General features: G+C 42.8%; 1 protein-coding gene across 2 annotated transcripts in view; it reads right to left on the reverse strand.

The window, feature by feature from the left end:
- Positions 1-8,132, reverse strand: part of NUP155 (nucleoporin 155) — a 29,201-nt gene extending 21,069 nt beyond the window's left edge. For both annotated transcript variants that reach the window (XM_057433243.1, XM_057433242.1), the window contains exons 1-12: positions 7,935-8,132; positions 6,395-6,532; positions 5,942-6,038; positions 4,745-4,815; positions 4,061-4,153; positions 3,117-3,283; positions 2,558-2,663; positions 1,954-2,027; positions 1,559-1,650; positions 1,321-1,418; positions 1,081-1,233; positions 236-336 (exon numbers count right to left, since the gene is read on the reverse strand). In XM_057433243.1, the coding sequence (XP_057289226.1) occupies positions 236-336; positions 1,081-1,233; positions 1,321-1,418; positions 1,559-1,650; positions 1,954-2,027; positions 2,558-2,663; positions 3,117-3,283; positions 4,061-4,153; positions 4,745-4,815; positions 5,942-6,038; positions 6,395-6,532; positions 7,935-8,070 (1,326 nt within the window). In that variant the 5' untranslated portion in view covers positions 8,071-8,132. The remainder of the gene's footprint in view (positions 1-235; positions 337-1,080; positions 1,234-1,320; positions 1,419-1,558; positions 1,651-1,953; positions 2,028-2,557; positions 2,664-3,116; positions 3,284-4,060; positions 4,154-4,744; positions 4,816-5,941; positions 6,039-6,394; positions 6,533-7,934) is intronic.
- Positions 8,133-16,103: the final 7,971 nt, after the last annotated feature.

Here is a 16,103-nt window from a genome sequence, read left to right on the forward strand (position 1 = left end):
GAAAGTATGGATGAACTAGGAATTCCTATTAAGATATCATTCACTGACAAAACTGCCTTTTTTTTCCTTTGCATTGTATCAATTAGTAGCTTTGTAAATGTTTCCAAACCCCTCATGAAAGTTCTCTATGAACTACCCATTTCATGCAGATAGCATTATTCAAGTATCTGTTATCAGAAAGAAAAAAAATAGTATCTAGATTCCATCAAAACTGTACAAAAGTTCACTTTAGTACCTGTGTTTCCATCATTGGCTTTTGAAAAGGGAAAGAATCATGATTAATACACCACAGGATGTCATTATCTTCATTTTCTGAAGCTGCCATCAGAAGGACTCCTAGCAAGAAGAGAAATATTAAGCTTGCATTAGAAGCAGTAATCATGCATTAGATCCAAATCCATTTATTCATTCCTCATTTAGTAAAAATCGATCATTAAGTCCTAATGATACAATGTTATCTCCTGAGTTTGTATGTCACAGGGTTCTCCAGAAAGTCACTTTTAACGTTACTTGCCATCTACTCTAACAGGTATAAACAAAAATGAGGCTATAATAGGTGGAACTTGACTCAAAAATGAGATGTTTGAACTGATCATGGAGGAAAAAATACCTGGAAATGACTTAAAGGATAAAAATCACTACATATGATTAAAAGGGTCAGCAACACAGAGACACAAAGTCCCCTCCAATTTCTGCAGCACTCTTTAAAAAGCAGCTTACAATCAGAAGTGACTCAAAAGTGGAACCATCTAGCAGCTGTTTGGCATCTTACATGGTAATGTTAGCTAAATCAGTTAAAAAATAACCAGCAAATGCTAAACTCAGCATGAAAGGCACTAGTTCAAGAACTAACCACACATGGCTAGGTAGGACATGTAGTCGAATTTTGAACACATTAAGTCTACTTTAGGGGGAGATTCGAAGAAAAAAAGGTTGAATAACACATGAACAGAGTTCTTTGCATGACAACCTTCCACTTCAAAAAATCTTCCATTAATATAAAATCAGTGTGGTAATGACTGTGACACACACATACACAGAGAAAAGTCAGTCTCACCTGAGCTGTGCCCCACTACTTACCTTTGCTATAAAGAGCTCTGTGAACCTTTGAGGGCTTCTCCACATTAGAAGAAGCTGAAAATCCAGGTGGCAAACGGATGTGAACCAAGGTTAACATGGAGGGACGAGCTGCTGGATGTTTAAATTGTGAAGTACTAAAGTACAGTCGTATGCCTGAACAAAAGAAAAACAGGTCACAATTTTTCTATGCAAATGCCATTTATCAGCTCAAAAGGGGGGCAATTAGCGTTTTCTTCTTACCTGCATGTGTGACTGCTAATAGTTGACAGTCTATGGATTCAGAATTTTCAATTGCTGCTATTTGAACAATAGGCTTAAATACAGAACGATCTATTGTTCTAAAAAACAAAAGCAAACCACAAAAAAAAAAGATATACTCTCCATGCAAAGAAATAAGCAAACAAAAGTCTTCAAAAATACAGCATGAAACTATTGGCCTTAAAGAGAACCTCCAACCTTACAATTGTCATAAACATACCTGGCAATGCTCCCAGCAGCAGACACTATAGCGTTTTGTGAAAGAGAAGTAACCCTGGTCATTCCTTCACCATCTTGTCCCAGATCATAAACCTGCAATTCAATAATACAGCTTAGCGATTTACAGGTGAATTAATTAATACAGCCTCGCCAATCAAACAGCAATTCAAACTGCTTTTACTTAATCCTCACGTTAACATAAAATTGAGGGTAAGACCAAAAGGCCACTCTTTCCTCAGAAGGAAGTATTTTAGGTCTTCAGCACACTTTTTACAGAAACATAAACTGGATTATTATCCTGACATACTTACAGGGAATTCCTAAGTATTGAGGAAAACTTGTGAGTTACATTCACATTATTAACACAGCCAATATTCATTAGAAGAAGGCACATACCTGCAGCACTCCTTTTTCTGAGCGGGTGTATAAGATATTTCGAGAATTGTCAATGGCGATTTGAACTACAGGATCTGGTGAGGGAGCCGGAAAAGGGGAGAACCAGCAAATCAACATAGAATTTGGTGAAAACAAGTTTAAGACAGAATATAAAATAATTAATCATAAGTTAACAAAAACTTCAGAAGTTGCACACAGGACTTCCACCAGAAGTGATTTAAAATACGATCAATTTCACATACCATTAGTAAACTAAAAAAAAAAAAAATATATATTTTCACATTAATCTTTCACTGAGCAGTGAGACAGAATAAAATCATTTCTCACAGATTCTACGGTTTGCAGTTATCCCATTAGGCACATACTAGTTTTGTACTAGAGAACACTAACTTTAGTTATAAATGTCAAACTTTCCAGGCTTTTGTGTCTATATCTGGAACTACATACACAGGTGACCTGATTTTTATAACCATCAACCACTGCAAGTGTCATTGGCAGTAACTAAATGCTTCAAATGAGGAAACCATTCAGTCTGACTTCGTGGTAGTATTATTTTAAAAGGTTACATAAAATTATTAGCTATGGCTTTAATATCAGTACTTACCGTCCTCTGAGAATGTGAACTGTAGCAATGAAGGAATAAGGAAAGACAGCGCACTCTTTGAATGATTAATTTTTCTACAGCGTTGGCTAAACCAGCCTGCTTCAGCCTACAATTTAAAATTAACATTGTGTTGAAAGAAAAACAAAGAAACACACACACAACCTCCACCCCCAAAAAACACAGTAGTTACAAGTTACTAGCAGGACAAGTATGAAAGCAAGCAAAAATCTAACTACACACCATTGACTTAATTGAAAAAGTATGTACTATTCAAGTGAAAGAAACAGGTGATCATTAAAGGTGACCATCAAAAGGAAAATTTTACATGAAAAAGGGTGGAGGATGTCACAATTTTATTTCTGAAGTTGACCAAAGCTACATTGCTATTCCTCATGTAATTACTACTCCTCCAAAGAAAATGCATCTACACTAAGTTGTCAGAACTGTTGTACAACCAAGCCATGCACAATTTTGTAAGAAAAAAGATGGCAAACCTGACTGTTTTAGAACTTTTAGTGCCTAGATGCCACAACCATGAAATAATGAAAAATATAGTCACCTGATATGCTACTTCATATAAGCAGCCATCTTTTCCAGCCAAAAAGATACGCCCGTTATCACTGGATGTTATTGCCATAACACACGTGTTGTCAGTTGGGAGTGAATAGAGAGGATCTGGTAGCAGCTGCATTCCACCAGACATACTGTCATTGAGCGATCCAGCACCTTAAATAAATCAATAAATCCTCTTTAAGATTCTAAGTTGCTGTAATATATATAAATAATATGGGTCTGTGATAAGAAGGATTTCAGAAAACAGAAGAGTAATTTTCATAAATACTGAACATGTTCTGGAATAGGTGTTCCTATTTGGAACAGCAAATTCTCTTTGTAAGTTTCCAAATAAGAAAATGCAATGTTTTTGATTTCTATACCTTGTCATCTCCTCTAAATCGCAACAAGTCCATACCACAGATTTCTACTTTTTTCACATCAGGATAGTATAAAAATAGAGCAAAAGATTGTAATCCTCTTACTTTCTTGAAACAATTTTGTATTTTTTCTATTAATATATACGGCATAAAAAAAAAAGTCTTATCAGGTTCTCAGTTCTGTGGTTGGAATACAAATGCCAACCAGCTTAATGACCTGCATTCACCACCTCGAAGATTCATGCTCCATCTCTTCTGTCTCTCAAATATGCTGCTTAATTAACAGGAGTACCTGTTTTTTAAAAACTCTTTTTACGTTAAACAGGTGAATAATGCAATTCAGTGCTCCTATGGGAGTCCAAGTTTCAGCCAAGTGCATGCCTCATGAAAACTACTTCCTCTGTCCATAATACAATTTTAAAATTAGCAAGGTGATTCACACATGGTCATTTGGTCATTTTCTTTATTATTATTACTTTAAAATGGTTGCTAATAAAAAAATATTGTATGTTTGTTAATGCACAACTGCACTGATAGTTGAGATGGGATAACAGGAAGAAGAAAGAATTACCTCCTTGTATATTAGCACAACTGAGCCCTAAAATCACAATATCCACAGGGGTAGCCAGAACAAGTAAGTGTCGTACATGTGGTTGGAAGATACCTAAAAAAGAGGAAACAAAATATTGGTAATGCAGTCATCCTCTCAGATCAAATGTCATATCCAATGTGTCCAGGAGAAAGACACACAAACTGATTAAAGGAAATACATCATATTCAAGACAGAATGAGCTGCAAAACTCTAGAATGAGGAAGGCGTTTCAGTCATTGGTTCAGCTTCCAGTTCATGAAATAAAGGCTCTTTAAAAATTACATTTTTCTAATAAACATACTTCTTCTAAACTCAGTCCTATTGCCAATTCAGCTGTGACTTCAATGTTATCTGGGCATTAGCTACCAAAAGAACTGGAACACCTAGAAACCAGGATCTCATGGAAATCATCACCTGAATGTGTAAATTTATGAACAACACAATATTAGAGTATGATGTGGAAAAGAAATGATTGATAAACTATGTATTACTTTTTGCTTGTGATTGATTTAATGTTTTTAAACCCAAAACAAACCCATGTATCATGTGTTTACATATATACACACAAACCAGATTTTTACATATGTGTGTATATACATATATAAAACGCATATAGAAGGTGCAGTAACTGCCTAATTCTAGTCACTGTCATGTACTTCTTACCTCCCTTTGGCTTTACAAGACCCACTGCAAGAATAGTTTCACTAAGTCCATCAAAATAAGCCAGATCTCCACTGTCAACAAACAAGAAAAGCAAACAAACCAACTTGCATAAAACTTGTCATATAGTATCACATAAAGTAAATTAAATCAGATTCTGTATATTTAAACAAGAATTACTTTAACACTCTGAAGCCATCTACATGTTTTGCTTTGAATGAAAGGTCTAGCAGAACGGAATGACAGAGAAGTTTCACAACAAAACTATATAGGCAATCATTTGAGCTGCTTGGCGTGCCTATAGCTGAGCGTCAAAACTGATGCCCAGCTGCATTTTTTTGGATTTTTTGATTTTGTTAATTCATACTCTGAATTACACAGTGCTTCATCTGCAATATGGATTCACATCAAGACGGAGAAAGATTCTCCCTCACTAAAATTACCCAAATGAAGAATTCCTAACCTACTACCCAGCACCTTACGAGTAACAACATCCAGCGTTGTTTTATTTGGGGAACGCATTTGATACACTGTGACACAATGTAAATGCATGGATAGGAGCTATGTGAGCCACCATGTGAACCTTACTCTTTTCAGGAAATTCAACAATATGTAGAAAGCAATTCTTACTAAAAGAATTCTTACTACATAGGCAAAGAAAGAAGAAAACCTGCAAATTACAAACATATCACTGCCATTTGAAAATATAATCAAGTTATTTTTAGTTTTATACATCTTTAAAATAAGCTAGGCAGGAGAGCCTCAATCACAATACTTCTAAGTACTAATGCTTTATTACTTACCATTGTGGAAATGATCAGCAACTGTACGTGCATCAGAGTACTCACTAAATCTACTTAGAAAACTTAGGCAATTAGTGTAATGTTTTTCTACTTTTTTTTTTCTTTGAATAAGCAAAGTCACAGCATAAATATAGCAATAAGTTTAGGGTTAGCTATGTCTAACCCTAAGCAAACCCCTTTCTTTTACCTCAAGATGATTTCGCAGCAATATTACTAACTCTTAAAAATCCTTAAACCCTTACTATTTAAAACTTTTAGTAAAATCTGAAAGAAATCAGGTAAACTGACTGCCACACCTCTGAGCTACCAGTAAACAATGTTTCCTCACTGCAGTCATTTAATTCCACGATAATACCAATGATACCATATGCCCGCCAAGAACGCGTTCTTTACATACCCGTCTTCATAGTTCCACATAAAGATGTCACTGTCAATAGTCAGCCAAGCTCTACTGATTTCTGGAAATACTCCCATCATGCAATTGCACTGCATATCTGAAGTTCTGCCGATGTAAGGACTAAATGTATTTTGGCTAGCAAAGGCAAAATCCCCTTTGGAGCATTTAGAAAAGAAACAGTATTACTTTATATGCAGTAGTACACAAACTTGTTACCATAAACATTGGAAGTTCTTCATACAGAAACTAGTTCCACCAGCAACTCTACGAAAATGGATCTTGTTGTCACTTTAGAGTGTTAAAAAGGGAAAGTGAACAATATCAAAGTTCATTACAGGACTCTGACAGAAACAACATGAAAGAAAATTCTGGAGGGAAAAAAAAAAAAAAAAAAAGGTTAGATTCTAACATTACCACTTAGTCAATCTAGCACATTATTTTTCACAAGGATACGTCCAAACTGCTCTACTAGCTCTGGGGGAAGTGGGACTCGGCGGACCGCACTGATTTCTGGAAGATTAGGTATTGACAGCAAACCTGGTCCTTGCAAAGGATAATCCATATCTGACATACCAGAAACAGTAGGGCTACCTGCAAGTAATGACAATAAAAAAAGATCAGGCTTCTTATAAAGAATGAGAAATTCTTCCCCCTCCCCCCCAAAAAGGTTCTGTTCTCTGTCTTAACCCAACTGCTCCTGAACCTGTGAAATCCAAATTAGACTAATCATATTTCTCAATTTACTCCAGGTAAATAGGACACACCTTCAAACTTTTATTAAAAAAAAAGAGAGAAAAGCCTTAATCTGAAGAGACTTTAAGCATATAAATACCACTATTCACAAGATATGTGATATCCTGTAGGCACAGGGCCCTCAACAATAAACCTGTATCTCAAATCAGATGTGAGCAAACAGATTTGCAAACTGTTACAGTAACTCATTTGGATCCCAACCTACTCTTTACCCCTTTTTTACTGTGAAACATAGAATCATAAAATGGTTAGGGTTAGAAAGGACTTTAAGATGATCTAGTTGCAACACCCCTGCCATGGCAGGGACGCGTCAAACTAAACTATGTCACCCAAGGCATTCATGCAGCCAGACATTAAATATGCGTATCAACAAGGCAAATTCCTTCACCTAAGAGCTAATCTGTACTCCCAGTACAATTTAAAATACCGATATACGCCCATTACTTTATTTGATGTGCATCCATGAGGCTGCTAAGGCAGTTACTCTTTGGCCATTCGCATCACATTGTATCATAACAGAAAACATACTCTTTGTTGCAACCTGGCATTCCTACATCTGTATTCATTAGGTCACATACAGCTCTGGAGCAGCTCTTCACAGCCCACTTTGCCAGACAGTAGGCACCAATGAAGTAGGAAATATTGGCATGTTTTAAGGAAAACAAAACCAATGTTTGAAATATACCTTACACCGTAACTACGTGTGACATACAGCTATAGAAAAATTAAAACCAGTTAAGGAAGCTTAAGAGAGTTTTTGAGGCTGCTTGTAATTTAAGGATGGTGCTGGACATTTAGTGACCCTAAGAACATTCTGAATAGTCGCCAGAATAGACATAAAATAAGAGCTATTTTATTCACTTTCTGGAGAGAAACGGGACTGCGGAGCCAACCCAAGCACACTGCTGCTGCAGTGCAGAACCTGCCACGGAAAGATCTCACACCCACCACTTCCACTCCGCGCCAAAGCGCTCACTACACGCTCTCTTCCCTCCACCCTTCAAGCCTCAGGAGCCGCGGGCTCAGCCTTGATGCGCTCCCGGAGAACGCAGGGCCCGCGGCTGCTGGCCCCGGGTTCTGCCAGGGCGGTCGGTAGCCGCCCAGGAGACGGAGAGATGCCGCGCGTCCGGCCGGACAGCGCCGGCCAAGGTCGCCCTACAGGAGGTCTCGGCGCGGCCTGGGAAGCAGGGAGGCTCCGACGCCTAGTGCCAGAGCCAACGGGCAGGCGAGCGCTGCTCACCAGGCGCCGGCACGGCCAGCAGCTCAGACAGGTCCGGGTAGCAGCGATCATCCTGGATCTGCCGATCGATGATGCGGCCCGCGATCTCCAGGGCCTCCTGAGGGGTGGGCGCCGCGGGGATCATGGCTGTAGGCATGACGATGGCGGCGGCGGCAACAACGGCGAGACCGGGGCCCGGTCTCCGCGCACAGAGACAAGGCGCGACCGGCCCACCTGCTGCTCTACCGCCCGCCAAATCCCGGCAGCCCCTGCGCGCATGACGTCCTTCCACTGCGCCCACGGCTGCTTCCGCCGGCGGGAACAGCGACGGGGCGGGCTGAAAGAAGAGTCGGGGGCGGGCTGCCGCCTCGTGGCTGCGCTGGCTCGTGGGCGCGTCACGTGCCTTGGCGCCATCCCTGCGGACCAGCCCGGGCTGCTGTGGCGGGCCTCAAATGCGCGGGACGGCCCCGAGGAGAGGGGCGGGAAGCTGCTCCCGTCAGCCTTGTGTAGGCTATTGTCTGCCCGGCAGTCACTGCGCTCTTGCGGGGAGCGCTTGGCAGTGCAGCCAGAGACACCGCGAGCACGCTGTGGTACTGTGGCGAAACTGCATCTATTAAACTTCCTCGAACATGCGCTGATTTTAAGTGTAGTGATGTCAGCTTAAACTGAGGAGACAGGCCTTCAGAGGCACGCATGTTCACCTGTGGGCCCCTCAGTGCAAAAGAGACATTAAGGTGCTTGAACTGGTCCAGAGAAAGGCAACAGCTGGTGAGGAGTCTGGAGTACAAGTGTGATGAGTTGGTCAGAAAAATCTCCAGGAACTCGCTAACAAAGGTTCAAGTTGACAAGCAGGTATTCTTTATTGTGGCGCAGGGAGACAGGGGGGATAGCTCCTCGTAGCATTTCTCTCTCGAGCATCAACCAGGCTGTGATTATGTTGTCCCTAAGTAGCAGTAGCAGTCATTTTTCTCCCTCTTAGTAGCTGGTGCAGTGCTGTGTTTTTGACTTTCAGCCTGGGAACAGTGTTGATAACACCGATGTTTTTAGTTGCTGCTAAGTAAGGTTTGGTTTGACCAAGGACTTTGTGAGTCTCATGCTCTGCCAGGGAGGAGGGAAGCCGGGAGGAAGCAGAGACAGAACACCTGACTCAAATTAGCCAAAGGCGTATTCCATACCACAGCACATCATGCCGAGTATATAAACTGGGGGCAGTTACCTGGACGGGTTAGATCACTGCTCGGGTCGGACTGGTATGGGTTGGCGGGTGGTGAGCGGCTGTATTCTCTTCCCTTACTTCCCTTATCATTATTATTATTGGTGGTAGCAGTAGTGGTTTGTGTTATACCTTAGTTACTGAACTGTTCTTCTCTCAACCTATGGAAGTTACATTCTTCTGATTCTCCTCCCCATCCCTCGGAGAGCAGGGGGAGGAAGGGGGGAGTGAGCGAGTGGCTGTGTGGTTCTAGGTTGCTGGCAGGGTTTAAACCAGGACAGTTACTTATACAGTACATCATACAACATTGTACCACACCTTTGTCATTTCGTTTTAGGATCATTGTCATGTCAGTAACCACCTGGTCAGTTCTCACCAATTCTTGCCCAATGCTTATATTAGCATTAGCGGTTTTGGTAGGAGGCTTGCCAGACTGGTCAAGGAAGCTTTAAACTAGATGTGTTGGGGGAAGGGGGTATCATTCCATCCCAACACACCCAGTCAGTTGCTAGTACCTATAATAAATGCTAGGAGCATTGTAGAGATATTACAGCTGCTCCAGCCAATGAGCAGGCTTCATTTGGAGCTCAGCTCAGATGCCTCTATACAAACACACATAGCATGGAGAACAAACAAGAGGAATTAGAGATGTGTGCACATCTACAGGGGTATGATAAAATAGACATCACAGAAACATGGTGGGATGGCTCCTATGACTGGAGTGTTGGAATGGAAGGCTACAGGTGCTTTAGAAAAGACAGGATGGGCAGGCAGGGAGGGAGAGTTGCTATTTATGGTAGGGATAGGCTGAAGAGTATGGAACTCTGTCTGGGGACAGGTGAGAAGTCAACAGAGTTTGCGTGTCAGGGTTAAAGGGAGAACAGCTATGGGGGACATTACTGTACGGATTTGTTACAGACCGCCTGATCAAGAGGACTCTGTGGATGAAGCACACTATAGACAGATAGGAGCAACCCCATGCTTGCAGGCCCTTGTTCTCATGGGCGATTTCAACCACCCCGACACCTATTGGAGGAACTGTACAGCCCAGCACAAGCAATCCAGGAGGTTCCTCGATTGTGTGGAAGACAACTTCCTTCTGCAAGAAATAGAGGAGCCGACAATGAGAGGTGCCATGCTTGACCTTGTGCTCACCAACAGGGAAGGGCTCATTGGAAATGTGACGCTCCAGGGCAGCCTTGGCTGTAGTGATCATGAGATGGTCGAGTTTGAGATCTTCGAGACAGTGGGAAGAGTGTGCAGCAATCTCACTGCCCTGGACTTCAAGAGAGCAGACTTTGGCCTCTTCAGGAACCTGCTTAGTGAGGTTCCATGAGATACAGCCCTAGAGGGCAGGGGGGCCCAAGACTCTTGGTTGATATTCAAGGATCACCTGCTACAAGCTCAGGAGTGTTGCATCCCAACTAGAAGGAAGTGCAGCAGGAGGGCCAGGAGACCTCCTTGGATGGATAAGGAGCTGCTAAGAAAATTTCAAAGGAAAAAAAGAGGCTTATAAAAGGTGGAAGCAAGGACAGGCGGCCTGGGAAGAATACGGGGATGTTGTCTGGGATGTTGGTGACCTTCTATGATGGGGCTACAGAACCGATGGACGGGGTAGAGCAGTTGACGTTGTCTGCCTGGACTTGTGCAAAGCGTTCAACACTGTCCCACACAACATCCTTGTCTCTAAATTGGAGAGACATCAATTTGATAGGTGGACCACCCAGTGGATAAAGAACTGTCTGGATTTCTGCACACAAAGAGTTGTGGTCAATGGCTCAATGTCAGGCTGGAGACCAGTAACAAATGGTGTTCCTCAGGTATCGGTGTTGGGACCGGTCTTGTTCAACATCTTTGTCAGTGACATGGACAGTGGGATTGAGTGCGCCCTCAGCAAGTTTGCCAATAGCACCAAGCTGTGTGTTTCAGTTGATATGCTGGAGGGAAGGAATGCCATCCAGAGGGACCTTGACACGCTTGTGAGGTGGGCTGATGCCAACCTCATGAAGTTTAACCATGCACAAGGTCCTACACCTGGGTTGGAGCAATCCCAGGCACAGCTACAGGGTGGGCAGAGAAGAGATTCAGAGCAGCCCTGAGGAGAAGGACCTGGGGATGTTGGTCAATGAGAAAATGAACATGAGCCCGCTTCAGTGTGCGCTCACAGCCCAGAAACCCAACCATATCCTGGGCTGCATCAAAAGGAGCATGACCAGCAAGTTGAATGAGGTGATCCTGCCCCTCTACTCTGCTATTGTGAGACCTCACTTGGAGTATTGTGTGCAATTCTGGTATCCTCAACATAAAAAGGACGTGGAACTGTTGGAACAAGTCCAGAGGAGGACCATGATGATGATCAGGGGACTGCAGCACCTCCCATATGAAGACAGGCTGAGAAAGTTGGGGCTGTTCAGCCTGGAGAAGAGAAGGTGATGCAAAGCGTTAACCGATGTACGGGGGGATAGGTCAAGCTGCTTGCTTAAGTATTACTGCTTGCTCATGCTCATCGTACTTGCAGTATACAAGAGGGTAAATCAAGCCGCTTACTTAACAATATCACTGCTCATTCATGCTTACAGTACTTGCCATGTATGCTAGAACAAGATATAAGGACATAGCTATTGTTAAGAAGTAAGGACCATGACTTGATTCCAGTCCTTTGGACGCCTAGGCCAGCTGAAATTGGCTCTGCACTTTGGACAATGACCAAGCCTCCAGGGAGCATGCATAACGACTGGAGGTGAAAAGTTCACGCTTGAGGAAGACTCGTTTACTTCATTTTGAGACCCTTGCCCACGACCACTAGGAGGCACTGTGCAGATGCAAAGGACTTCTTAGCTCGTTATAATTCGAAGCAAGGATAGGACATGAATATGTATAGTCGTGTTGTGTAACCTCATGCATATGTATAACTTTAGAGGATAAATATAAATGGGAAATGTCGCTGAGGTGAGCATGCCTTCGGAGGAACTATCCCCCATGTGTCTCAGCGCTGAATAAAAGCATACCTACTTTACATCTTTAATGAGTTGTGGAATCTATCCGCATGTCAAAGGCTGCATGGATACCTCATAGCAGCCTTCCCGTATCTGAAGGGGGGTTATAAGGATACTGGGGAGGGACTATTCATTAGGGACTGTAGTGATAGGACAAGTAGTAAACAGGGGAAGTTAAGATTGGATGTGAGGAAGAAGTTCTTTACTGTGAGGGTGGTGAGGCACTGGAGTGGGTTGCCCAAGGAAGTTGTGAATGCTCCATCCCTGGCAGAGTACAAGGCCAGGTTGGGCAGAGCCTTGGGTAGAATGGTTTAGTGTGAGGCATCCCTGCCCATGGCAGAGGGGGTTGGAAGTAGATGTCTTGATGTCCTTTCCTACCCTAAATATTCTATGATTCTATGATCTCTGTGACAATGGATTGGTGGAATTCCACCTCAGCTTCTCATACCAATCTTTGAGGCAATGGATGACAGAGTCTGATTTCAGTTCAGTCTCTCACACCCCCAAGCAGCTTTCCAAATAGAGAACCTGAAGTTAAGCCCCAAAGCCCAGAGGGTTTGCATGGGAGAGCAGGAAATTCTCCTTGTATCTCCCCAGGACTGACAAGCTTGGAACCAGTCGCACTTGGGGTTTCCTTGGGGCTCAATTTTAGGGCTCTTTAATGTTTTCATAAATGATCTATGATTCTTTGATCTAGGTGAAAGAATTACATGCTTATTAAATATGTTTGCTGATACTAAACTAGGATGAGCTGTGGACTCTGTCGAGTGTAGAGAGGCCTTCTAGAGAGATCTCGATGGACTGGATAGCTGGGCAGTCACCAACCATATAAAATTTAAGAAAAGGAAATGCCAGATTCTCCACCTGGAACATGATAATCCCAGTGGTAAAGACAAACTCAGGAATGAGAATCTGGAGAAAGCCCCGTGGAAAGAAATGTGGGTTGATGGCAAGTTGAATACCTGTCAGCAGTGTGTCAGCAAGCAATCTATACCTTCCTCATGGAGGCTGGGTGCAGCAGAGGGGAAGGCTCTGATATCCTCTCTCTGGTGACTATCAGCAGGTGTAGCAGTGTGATCTGAGACAAGGGGGCACAAAATCACAAAATGAAATATAGAAACCTTTAGAATTATTTTTAAGTAATGTTAAGTTTGATGGCTTTGTAACAGTAGCAATGGAAAATTATGGAGGTGCATGATACATAGAGAAAAAAATAGCGTACAGCTAGAGAACATACTGAGAATTCTCACAAGATAAATTGTTCTAGTTGTGACATAGTTTAAGAAAAACAGTCTAGAAGAACAGGACACAGGGATAAGGAGTATCTGGGAACCGCAGGTGTCCAGGATGGGCTACAGTTAAACTAACTGATAAGTAGGAGGATAGGAGGATTATTATGTCTCTGGTACTAACGAACCAATTAAACTGGTATGAGCATCTACTGCGCATGCTTCAAAGGCTGCCAGAAGTGATGAAGATTGTTAGAAGAAGTAAACGACCCTCAGAGACCACCACCACAATTCTGTATGCATGTGGGGAACTTCCTGGAAAATTATGTAATCCATACGTAGCCTCATGAATATGTGTGTATGCCCAGTGGCTAGAAAAGGATGGCTTGTGTGGCAATTGAGAGACACACGTTAGGAGGAGCTATCCTGTGTGTCTCCCGGCGCCGCAATGAAGAATACCTGCTTGTCAGCTTGAAAACTTTGTCGGCAAGTTTGTTCCTGGGGTTTTCTCCGAATCAATTTGGCGACCCAGGTGGGACCCTCTCTGCTTGGCTGCAGGACCTGCTGAGGACAGGGCTCCCTAGGGCCCTCGGGAATTTTTCCTTGACTCATTCGGATCACTGTGGGAGCAGGCAAGGACCATCTCATAAAAGGTATTATTTTCTTTTATATAGTCTGTAAGGTGCAGGGGGCATCTTGCATAAAGACTAAATTGGTAATTGGGTTGGTTTGGTAAGCGTACACAAGGTTTGGAAGCCTTCTGTAAATCGAGATAGGAAATCTCGTAGGTAAAGGCATATACCCGGCTGTTAGTGTCCATTTGGTATACACCCACAAGAAGCAGGGGTATCTTGTGGTTTGGGTCCTGCAAGACACAGTGGGCGTCTTGTAGAAAAGGTTTTGGATTTTACTGGTATACAGCCACAAGAAGCAGGGGCCTTCTTGTGGTTTGGGTCCTGAAAGACGCAGGGGGTGTCTTGTGGAAATGGTTTTGGATCTTGTTGGTATTTATTTTGTGGCTTGTTACATTAAGGATTTTCATCTTGGGATTTTGGTATCAGTGACAGACTGTTATAACTAAGCAGGGGGCATCTTGTGGTTTGGGTCCTACAAGACACGGGGTGTCTTGTGGAAATGGTTTTGGGTCCAGTGTGGTATCAACAGCCCATAAGGGATTTGATTCAGTGATGCTGTCAGTGTGAGTCCCTGAATAGGTTAGTCAAATCACCCTCCGATACAGTGGGTTGTCCAGTACGTCCCACAGTGGGACACAGACAGGCTGGTCAGACACAAGGGTCTCGTCCTTCTTGGAACACTGACATGCTGGTCAACTATAAAGGGTTCAAGGAACCCCCCCTATTAATGTTACAATATGGTTTGAGCCATAGGGGTTAGGATTGTGTTGCTTTTGATTCTGCTGGTATTCGTCTTATTTTGTGGCTTGTTACAGTAATGATTTTGGTCTTGTGATTTTGGTATTGTTGACAGGATAACTGTGTTACTAATTGTTGTTTGTTTGGTTGAATTTTAGTCTCTGTCTCAAGTGTTGTAACTGTGTGGAGTGTGTCTGTGGGATCCCGTTCGTGTGTGTGTGTGTGTGTGAATGTGAGATTGATAGTAGAAAATCAACAGAGTGAAGAGATCTTTAAATCAAGTCCTTTGGGTGCATTTGGCGCACTAGAAAGAACTTGGAGGGTCTGCTGGGGGCTCGGTAAATAAGAAGACATTGGTAAAATAATGTAACCAATGGTGGCCTTTGTATACTTTGGAAGATCAGGAAAAATGGCCTAAAGATGGAACTCTGAACTATAATACATTGTTACAATTAATGTTGTTTTGAGGGGGCAAGGAAAATGGGATGAAGTAATGTATGCAGATATGTTTTTCACTTTAAGAAATCATGCGGAGTGACAGACCGAATGCAAAATTAATATAGCTCCACCAGATTCCTTAATTTTGGCTCTGGAAAAGGACAGGGTAAAACTGAAAGTTAAGCTAGAGATGTTCAGCCTGTGATATTGGGGAAAGATGTTTAAAGTTAAAAAACAGTAATCAGGAAGATAGGTTGGAAAATCATGTATCACAGGTACCTCCGAGAGGATCACCCTTTGCATCTGTCCTATTTGGTATTGATAAGGAGGAAGAGATTGCTGTCACTGGCAACAAGCGGCACATTCACATTCAGACTTAAGAAGGGGTTAAACCAGAAGTGCTGTTGCAGAGGCAGGCATCTGCAGCCCCTGCAGAGCAGGGTGAGCAGCTGTGGAAAACAAAAGGAAAACCAAGGGGGAAAGGGGGGGAGCTCGGGCAGCTCCTGTGTTTGAGCAGTGGAGGAGGGATGACTGGCGGAGGTGGGGGAGAGGGCTCTTCTGTGGAACTGGATCGGTGTGCGTGCTATGGGGAGTTTGGACGTCGGAAGTGAGACTGCCCGGGGGGGCGGGGGGGGGGGGGGGACGGCAGTGTCATGGGGTGGCTCCGGTGACTGAATTGGAACTAGACTGACAGGGACCTGGGGAATCTACCCTAGCAGATCCACTGGTTAAATTAAAGCTAAGGACTAGAGGAAATAAAGAAGAATTTTAGTGGATACAGGAGCAACTTATTTGGTGTTAAATCAGAGAGAAAAGAATTCATTACAGATGTGGGAGCTACTGGCCACCAAGAAAAAGCGGAAAAAAAACCCAAACCAACCAAACAAAAAAAAACAAAACCGGCATTCTTTCTGAAACCTTTAAAGAACAAATTGGGAAAA

The sequence above is a fragment of the Pezoporus wallicus genome, unplaced genomic scaffold, assembly GCF_028554395.1.
Source record: "Pezoporus wallicus isolate ANWC-B61680 ecotype Strahan unplaced genomic scaffold, APGP_CSIRO_Pwel_v1 contig_5601, whole genome shotgun sequence".
Lineage (NCBI taxonomy): Eukaryota > Metazoa > Chordata > Aves > Psittaciformes > Psittacidae > Pezoporus > Pezoporus wallicus.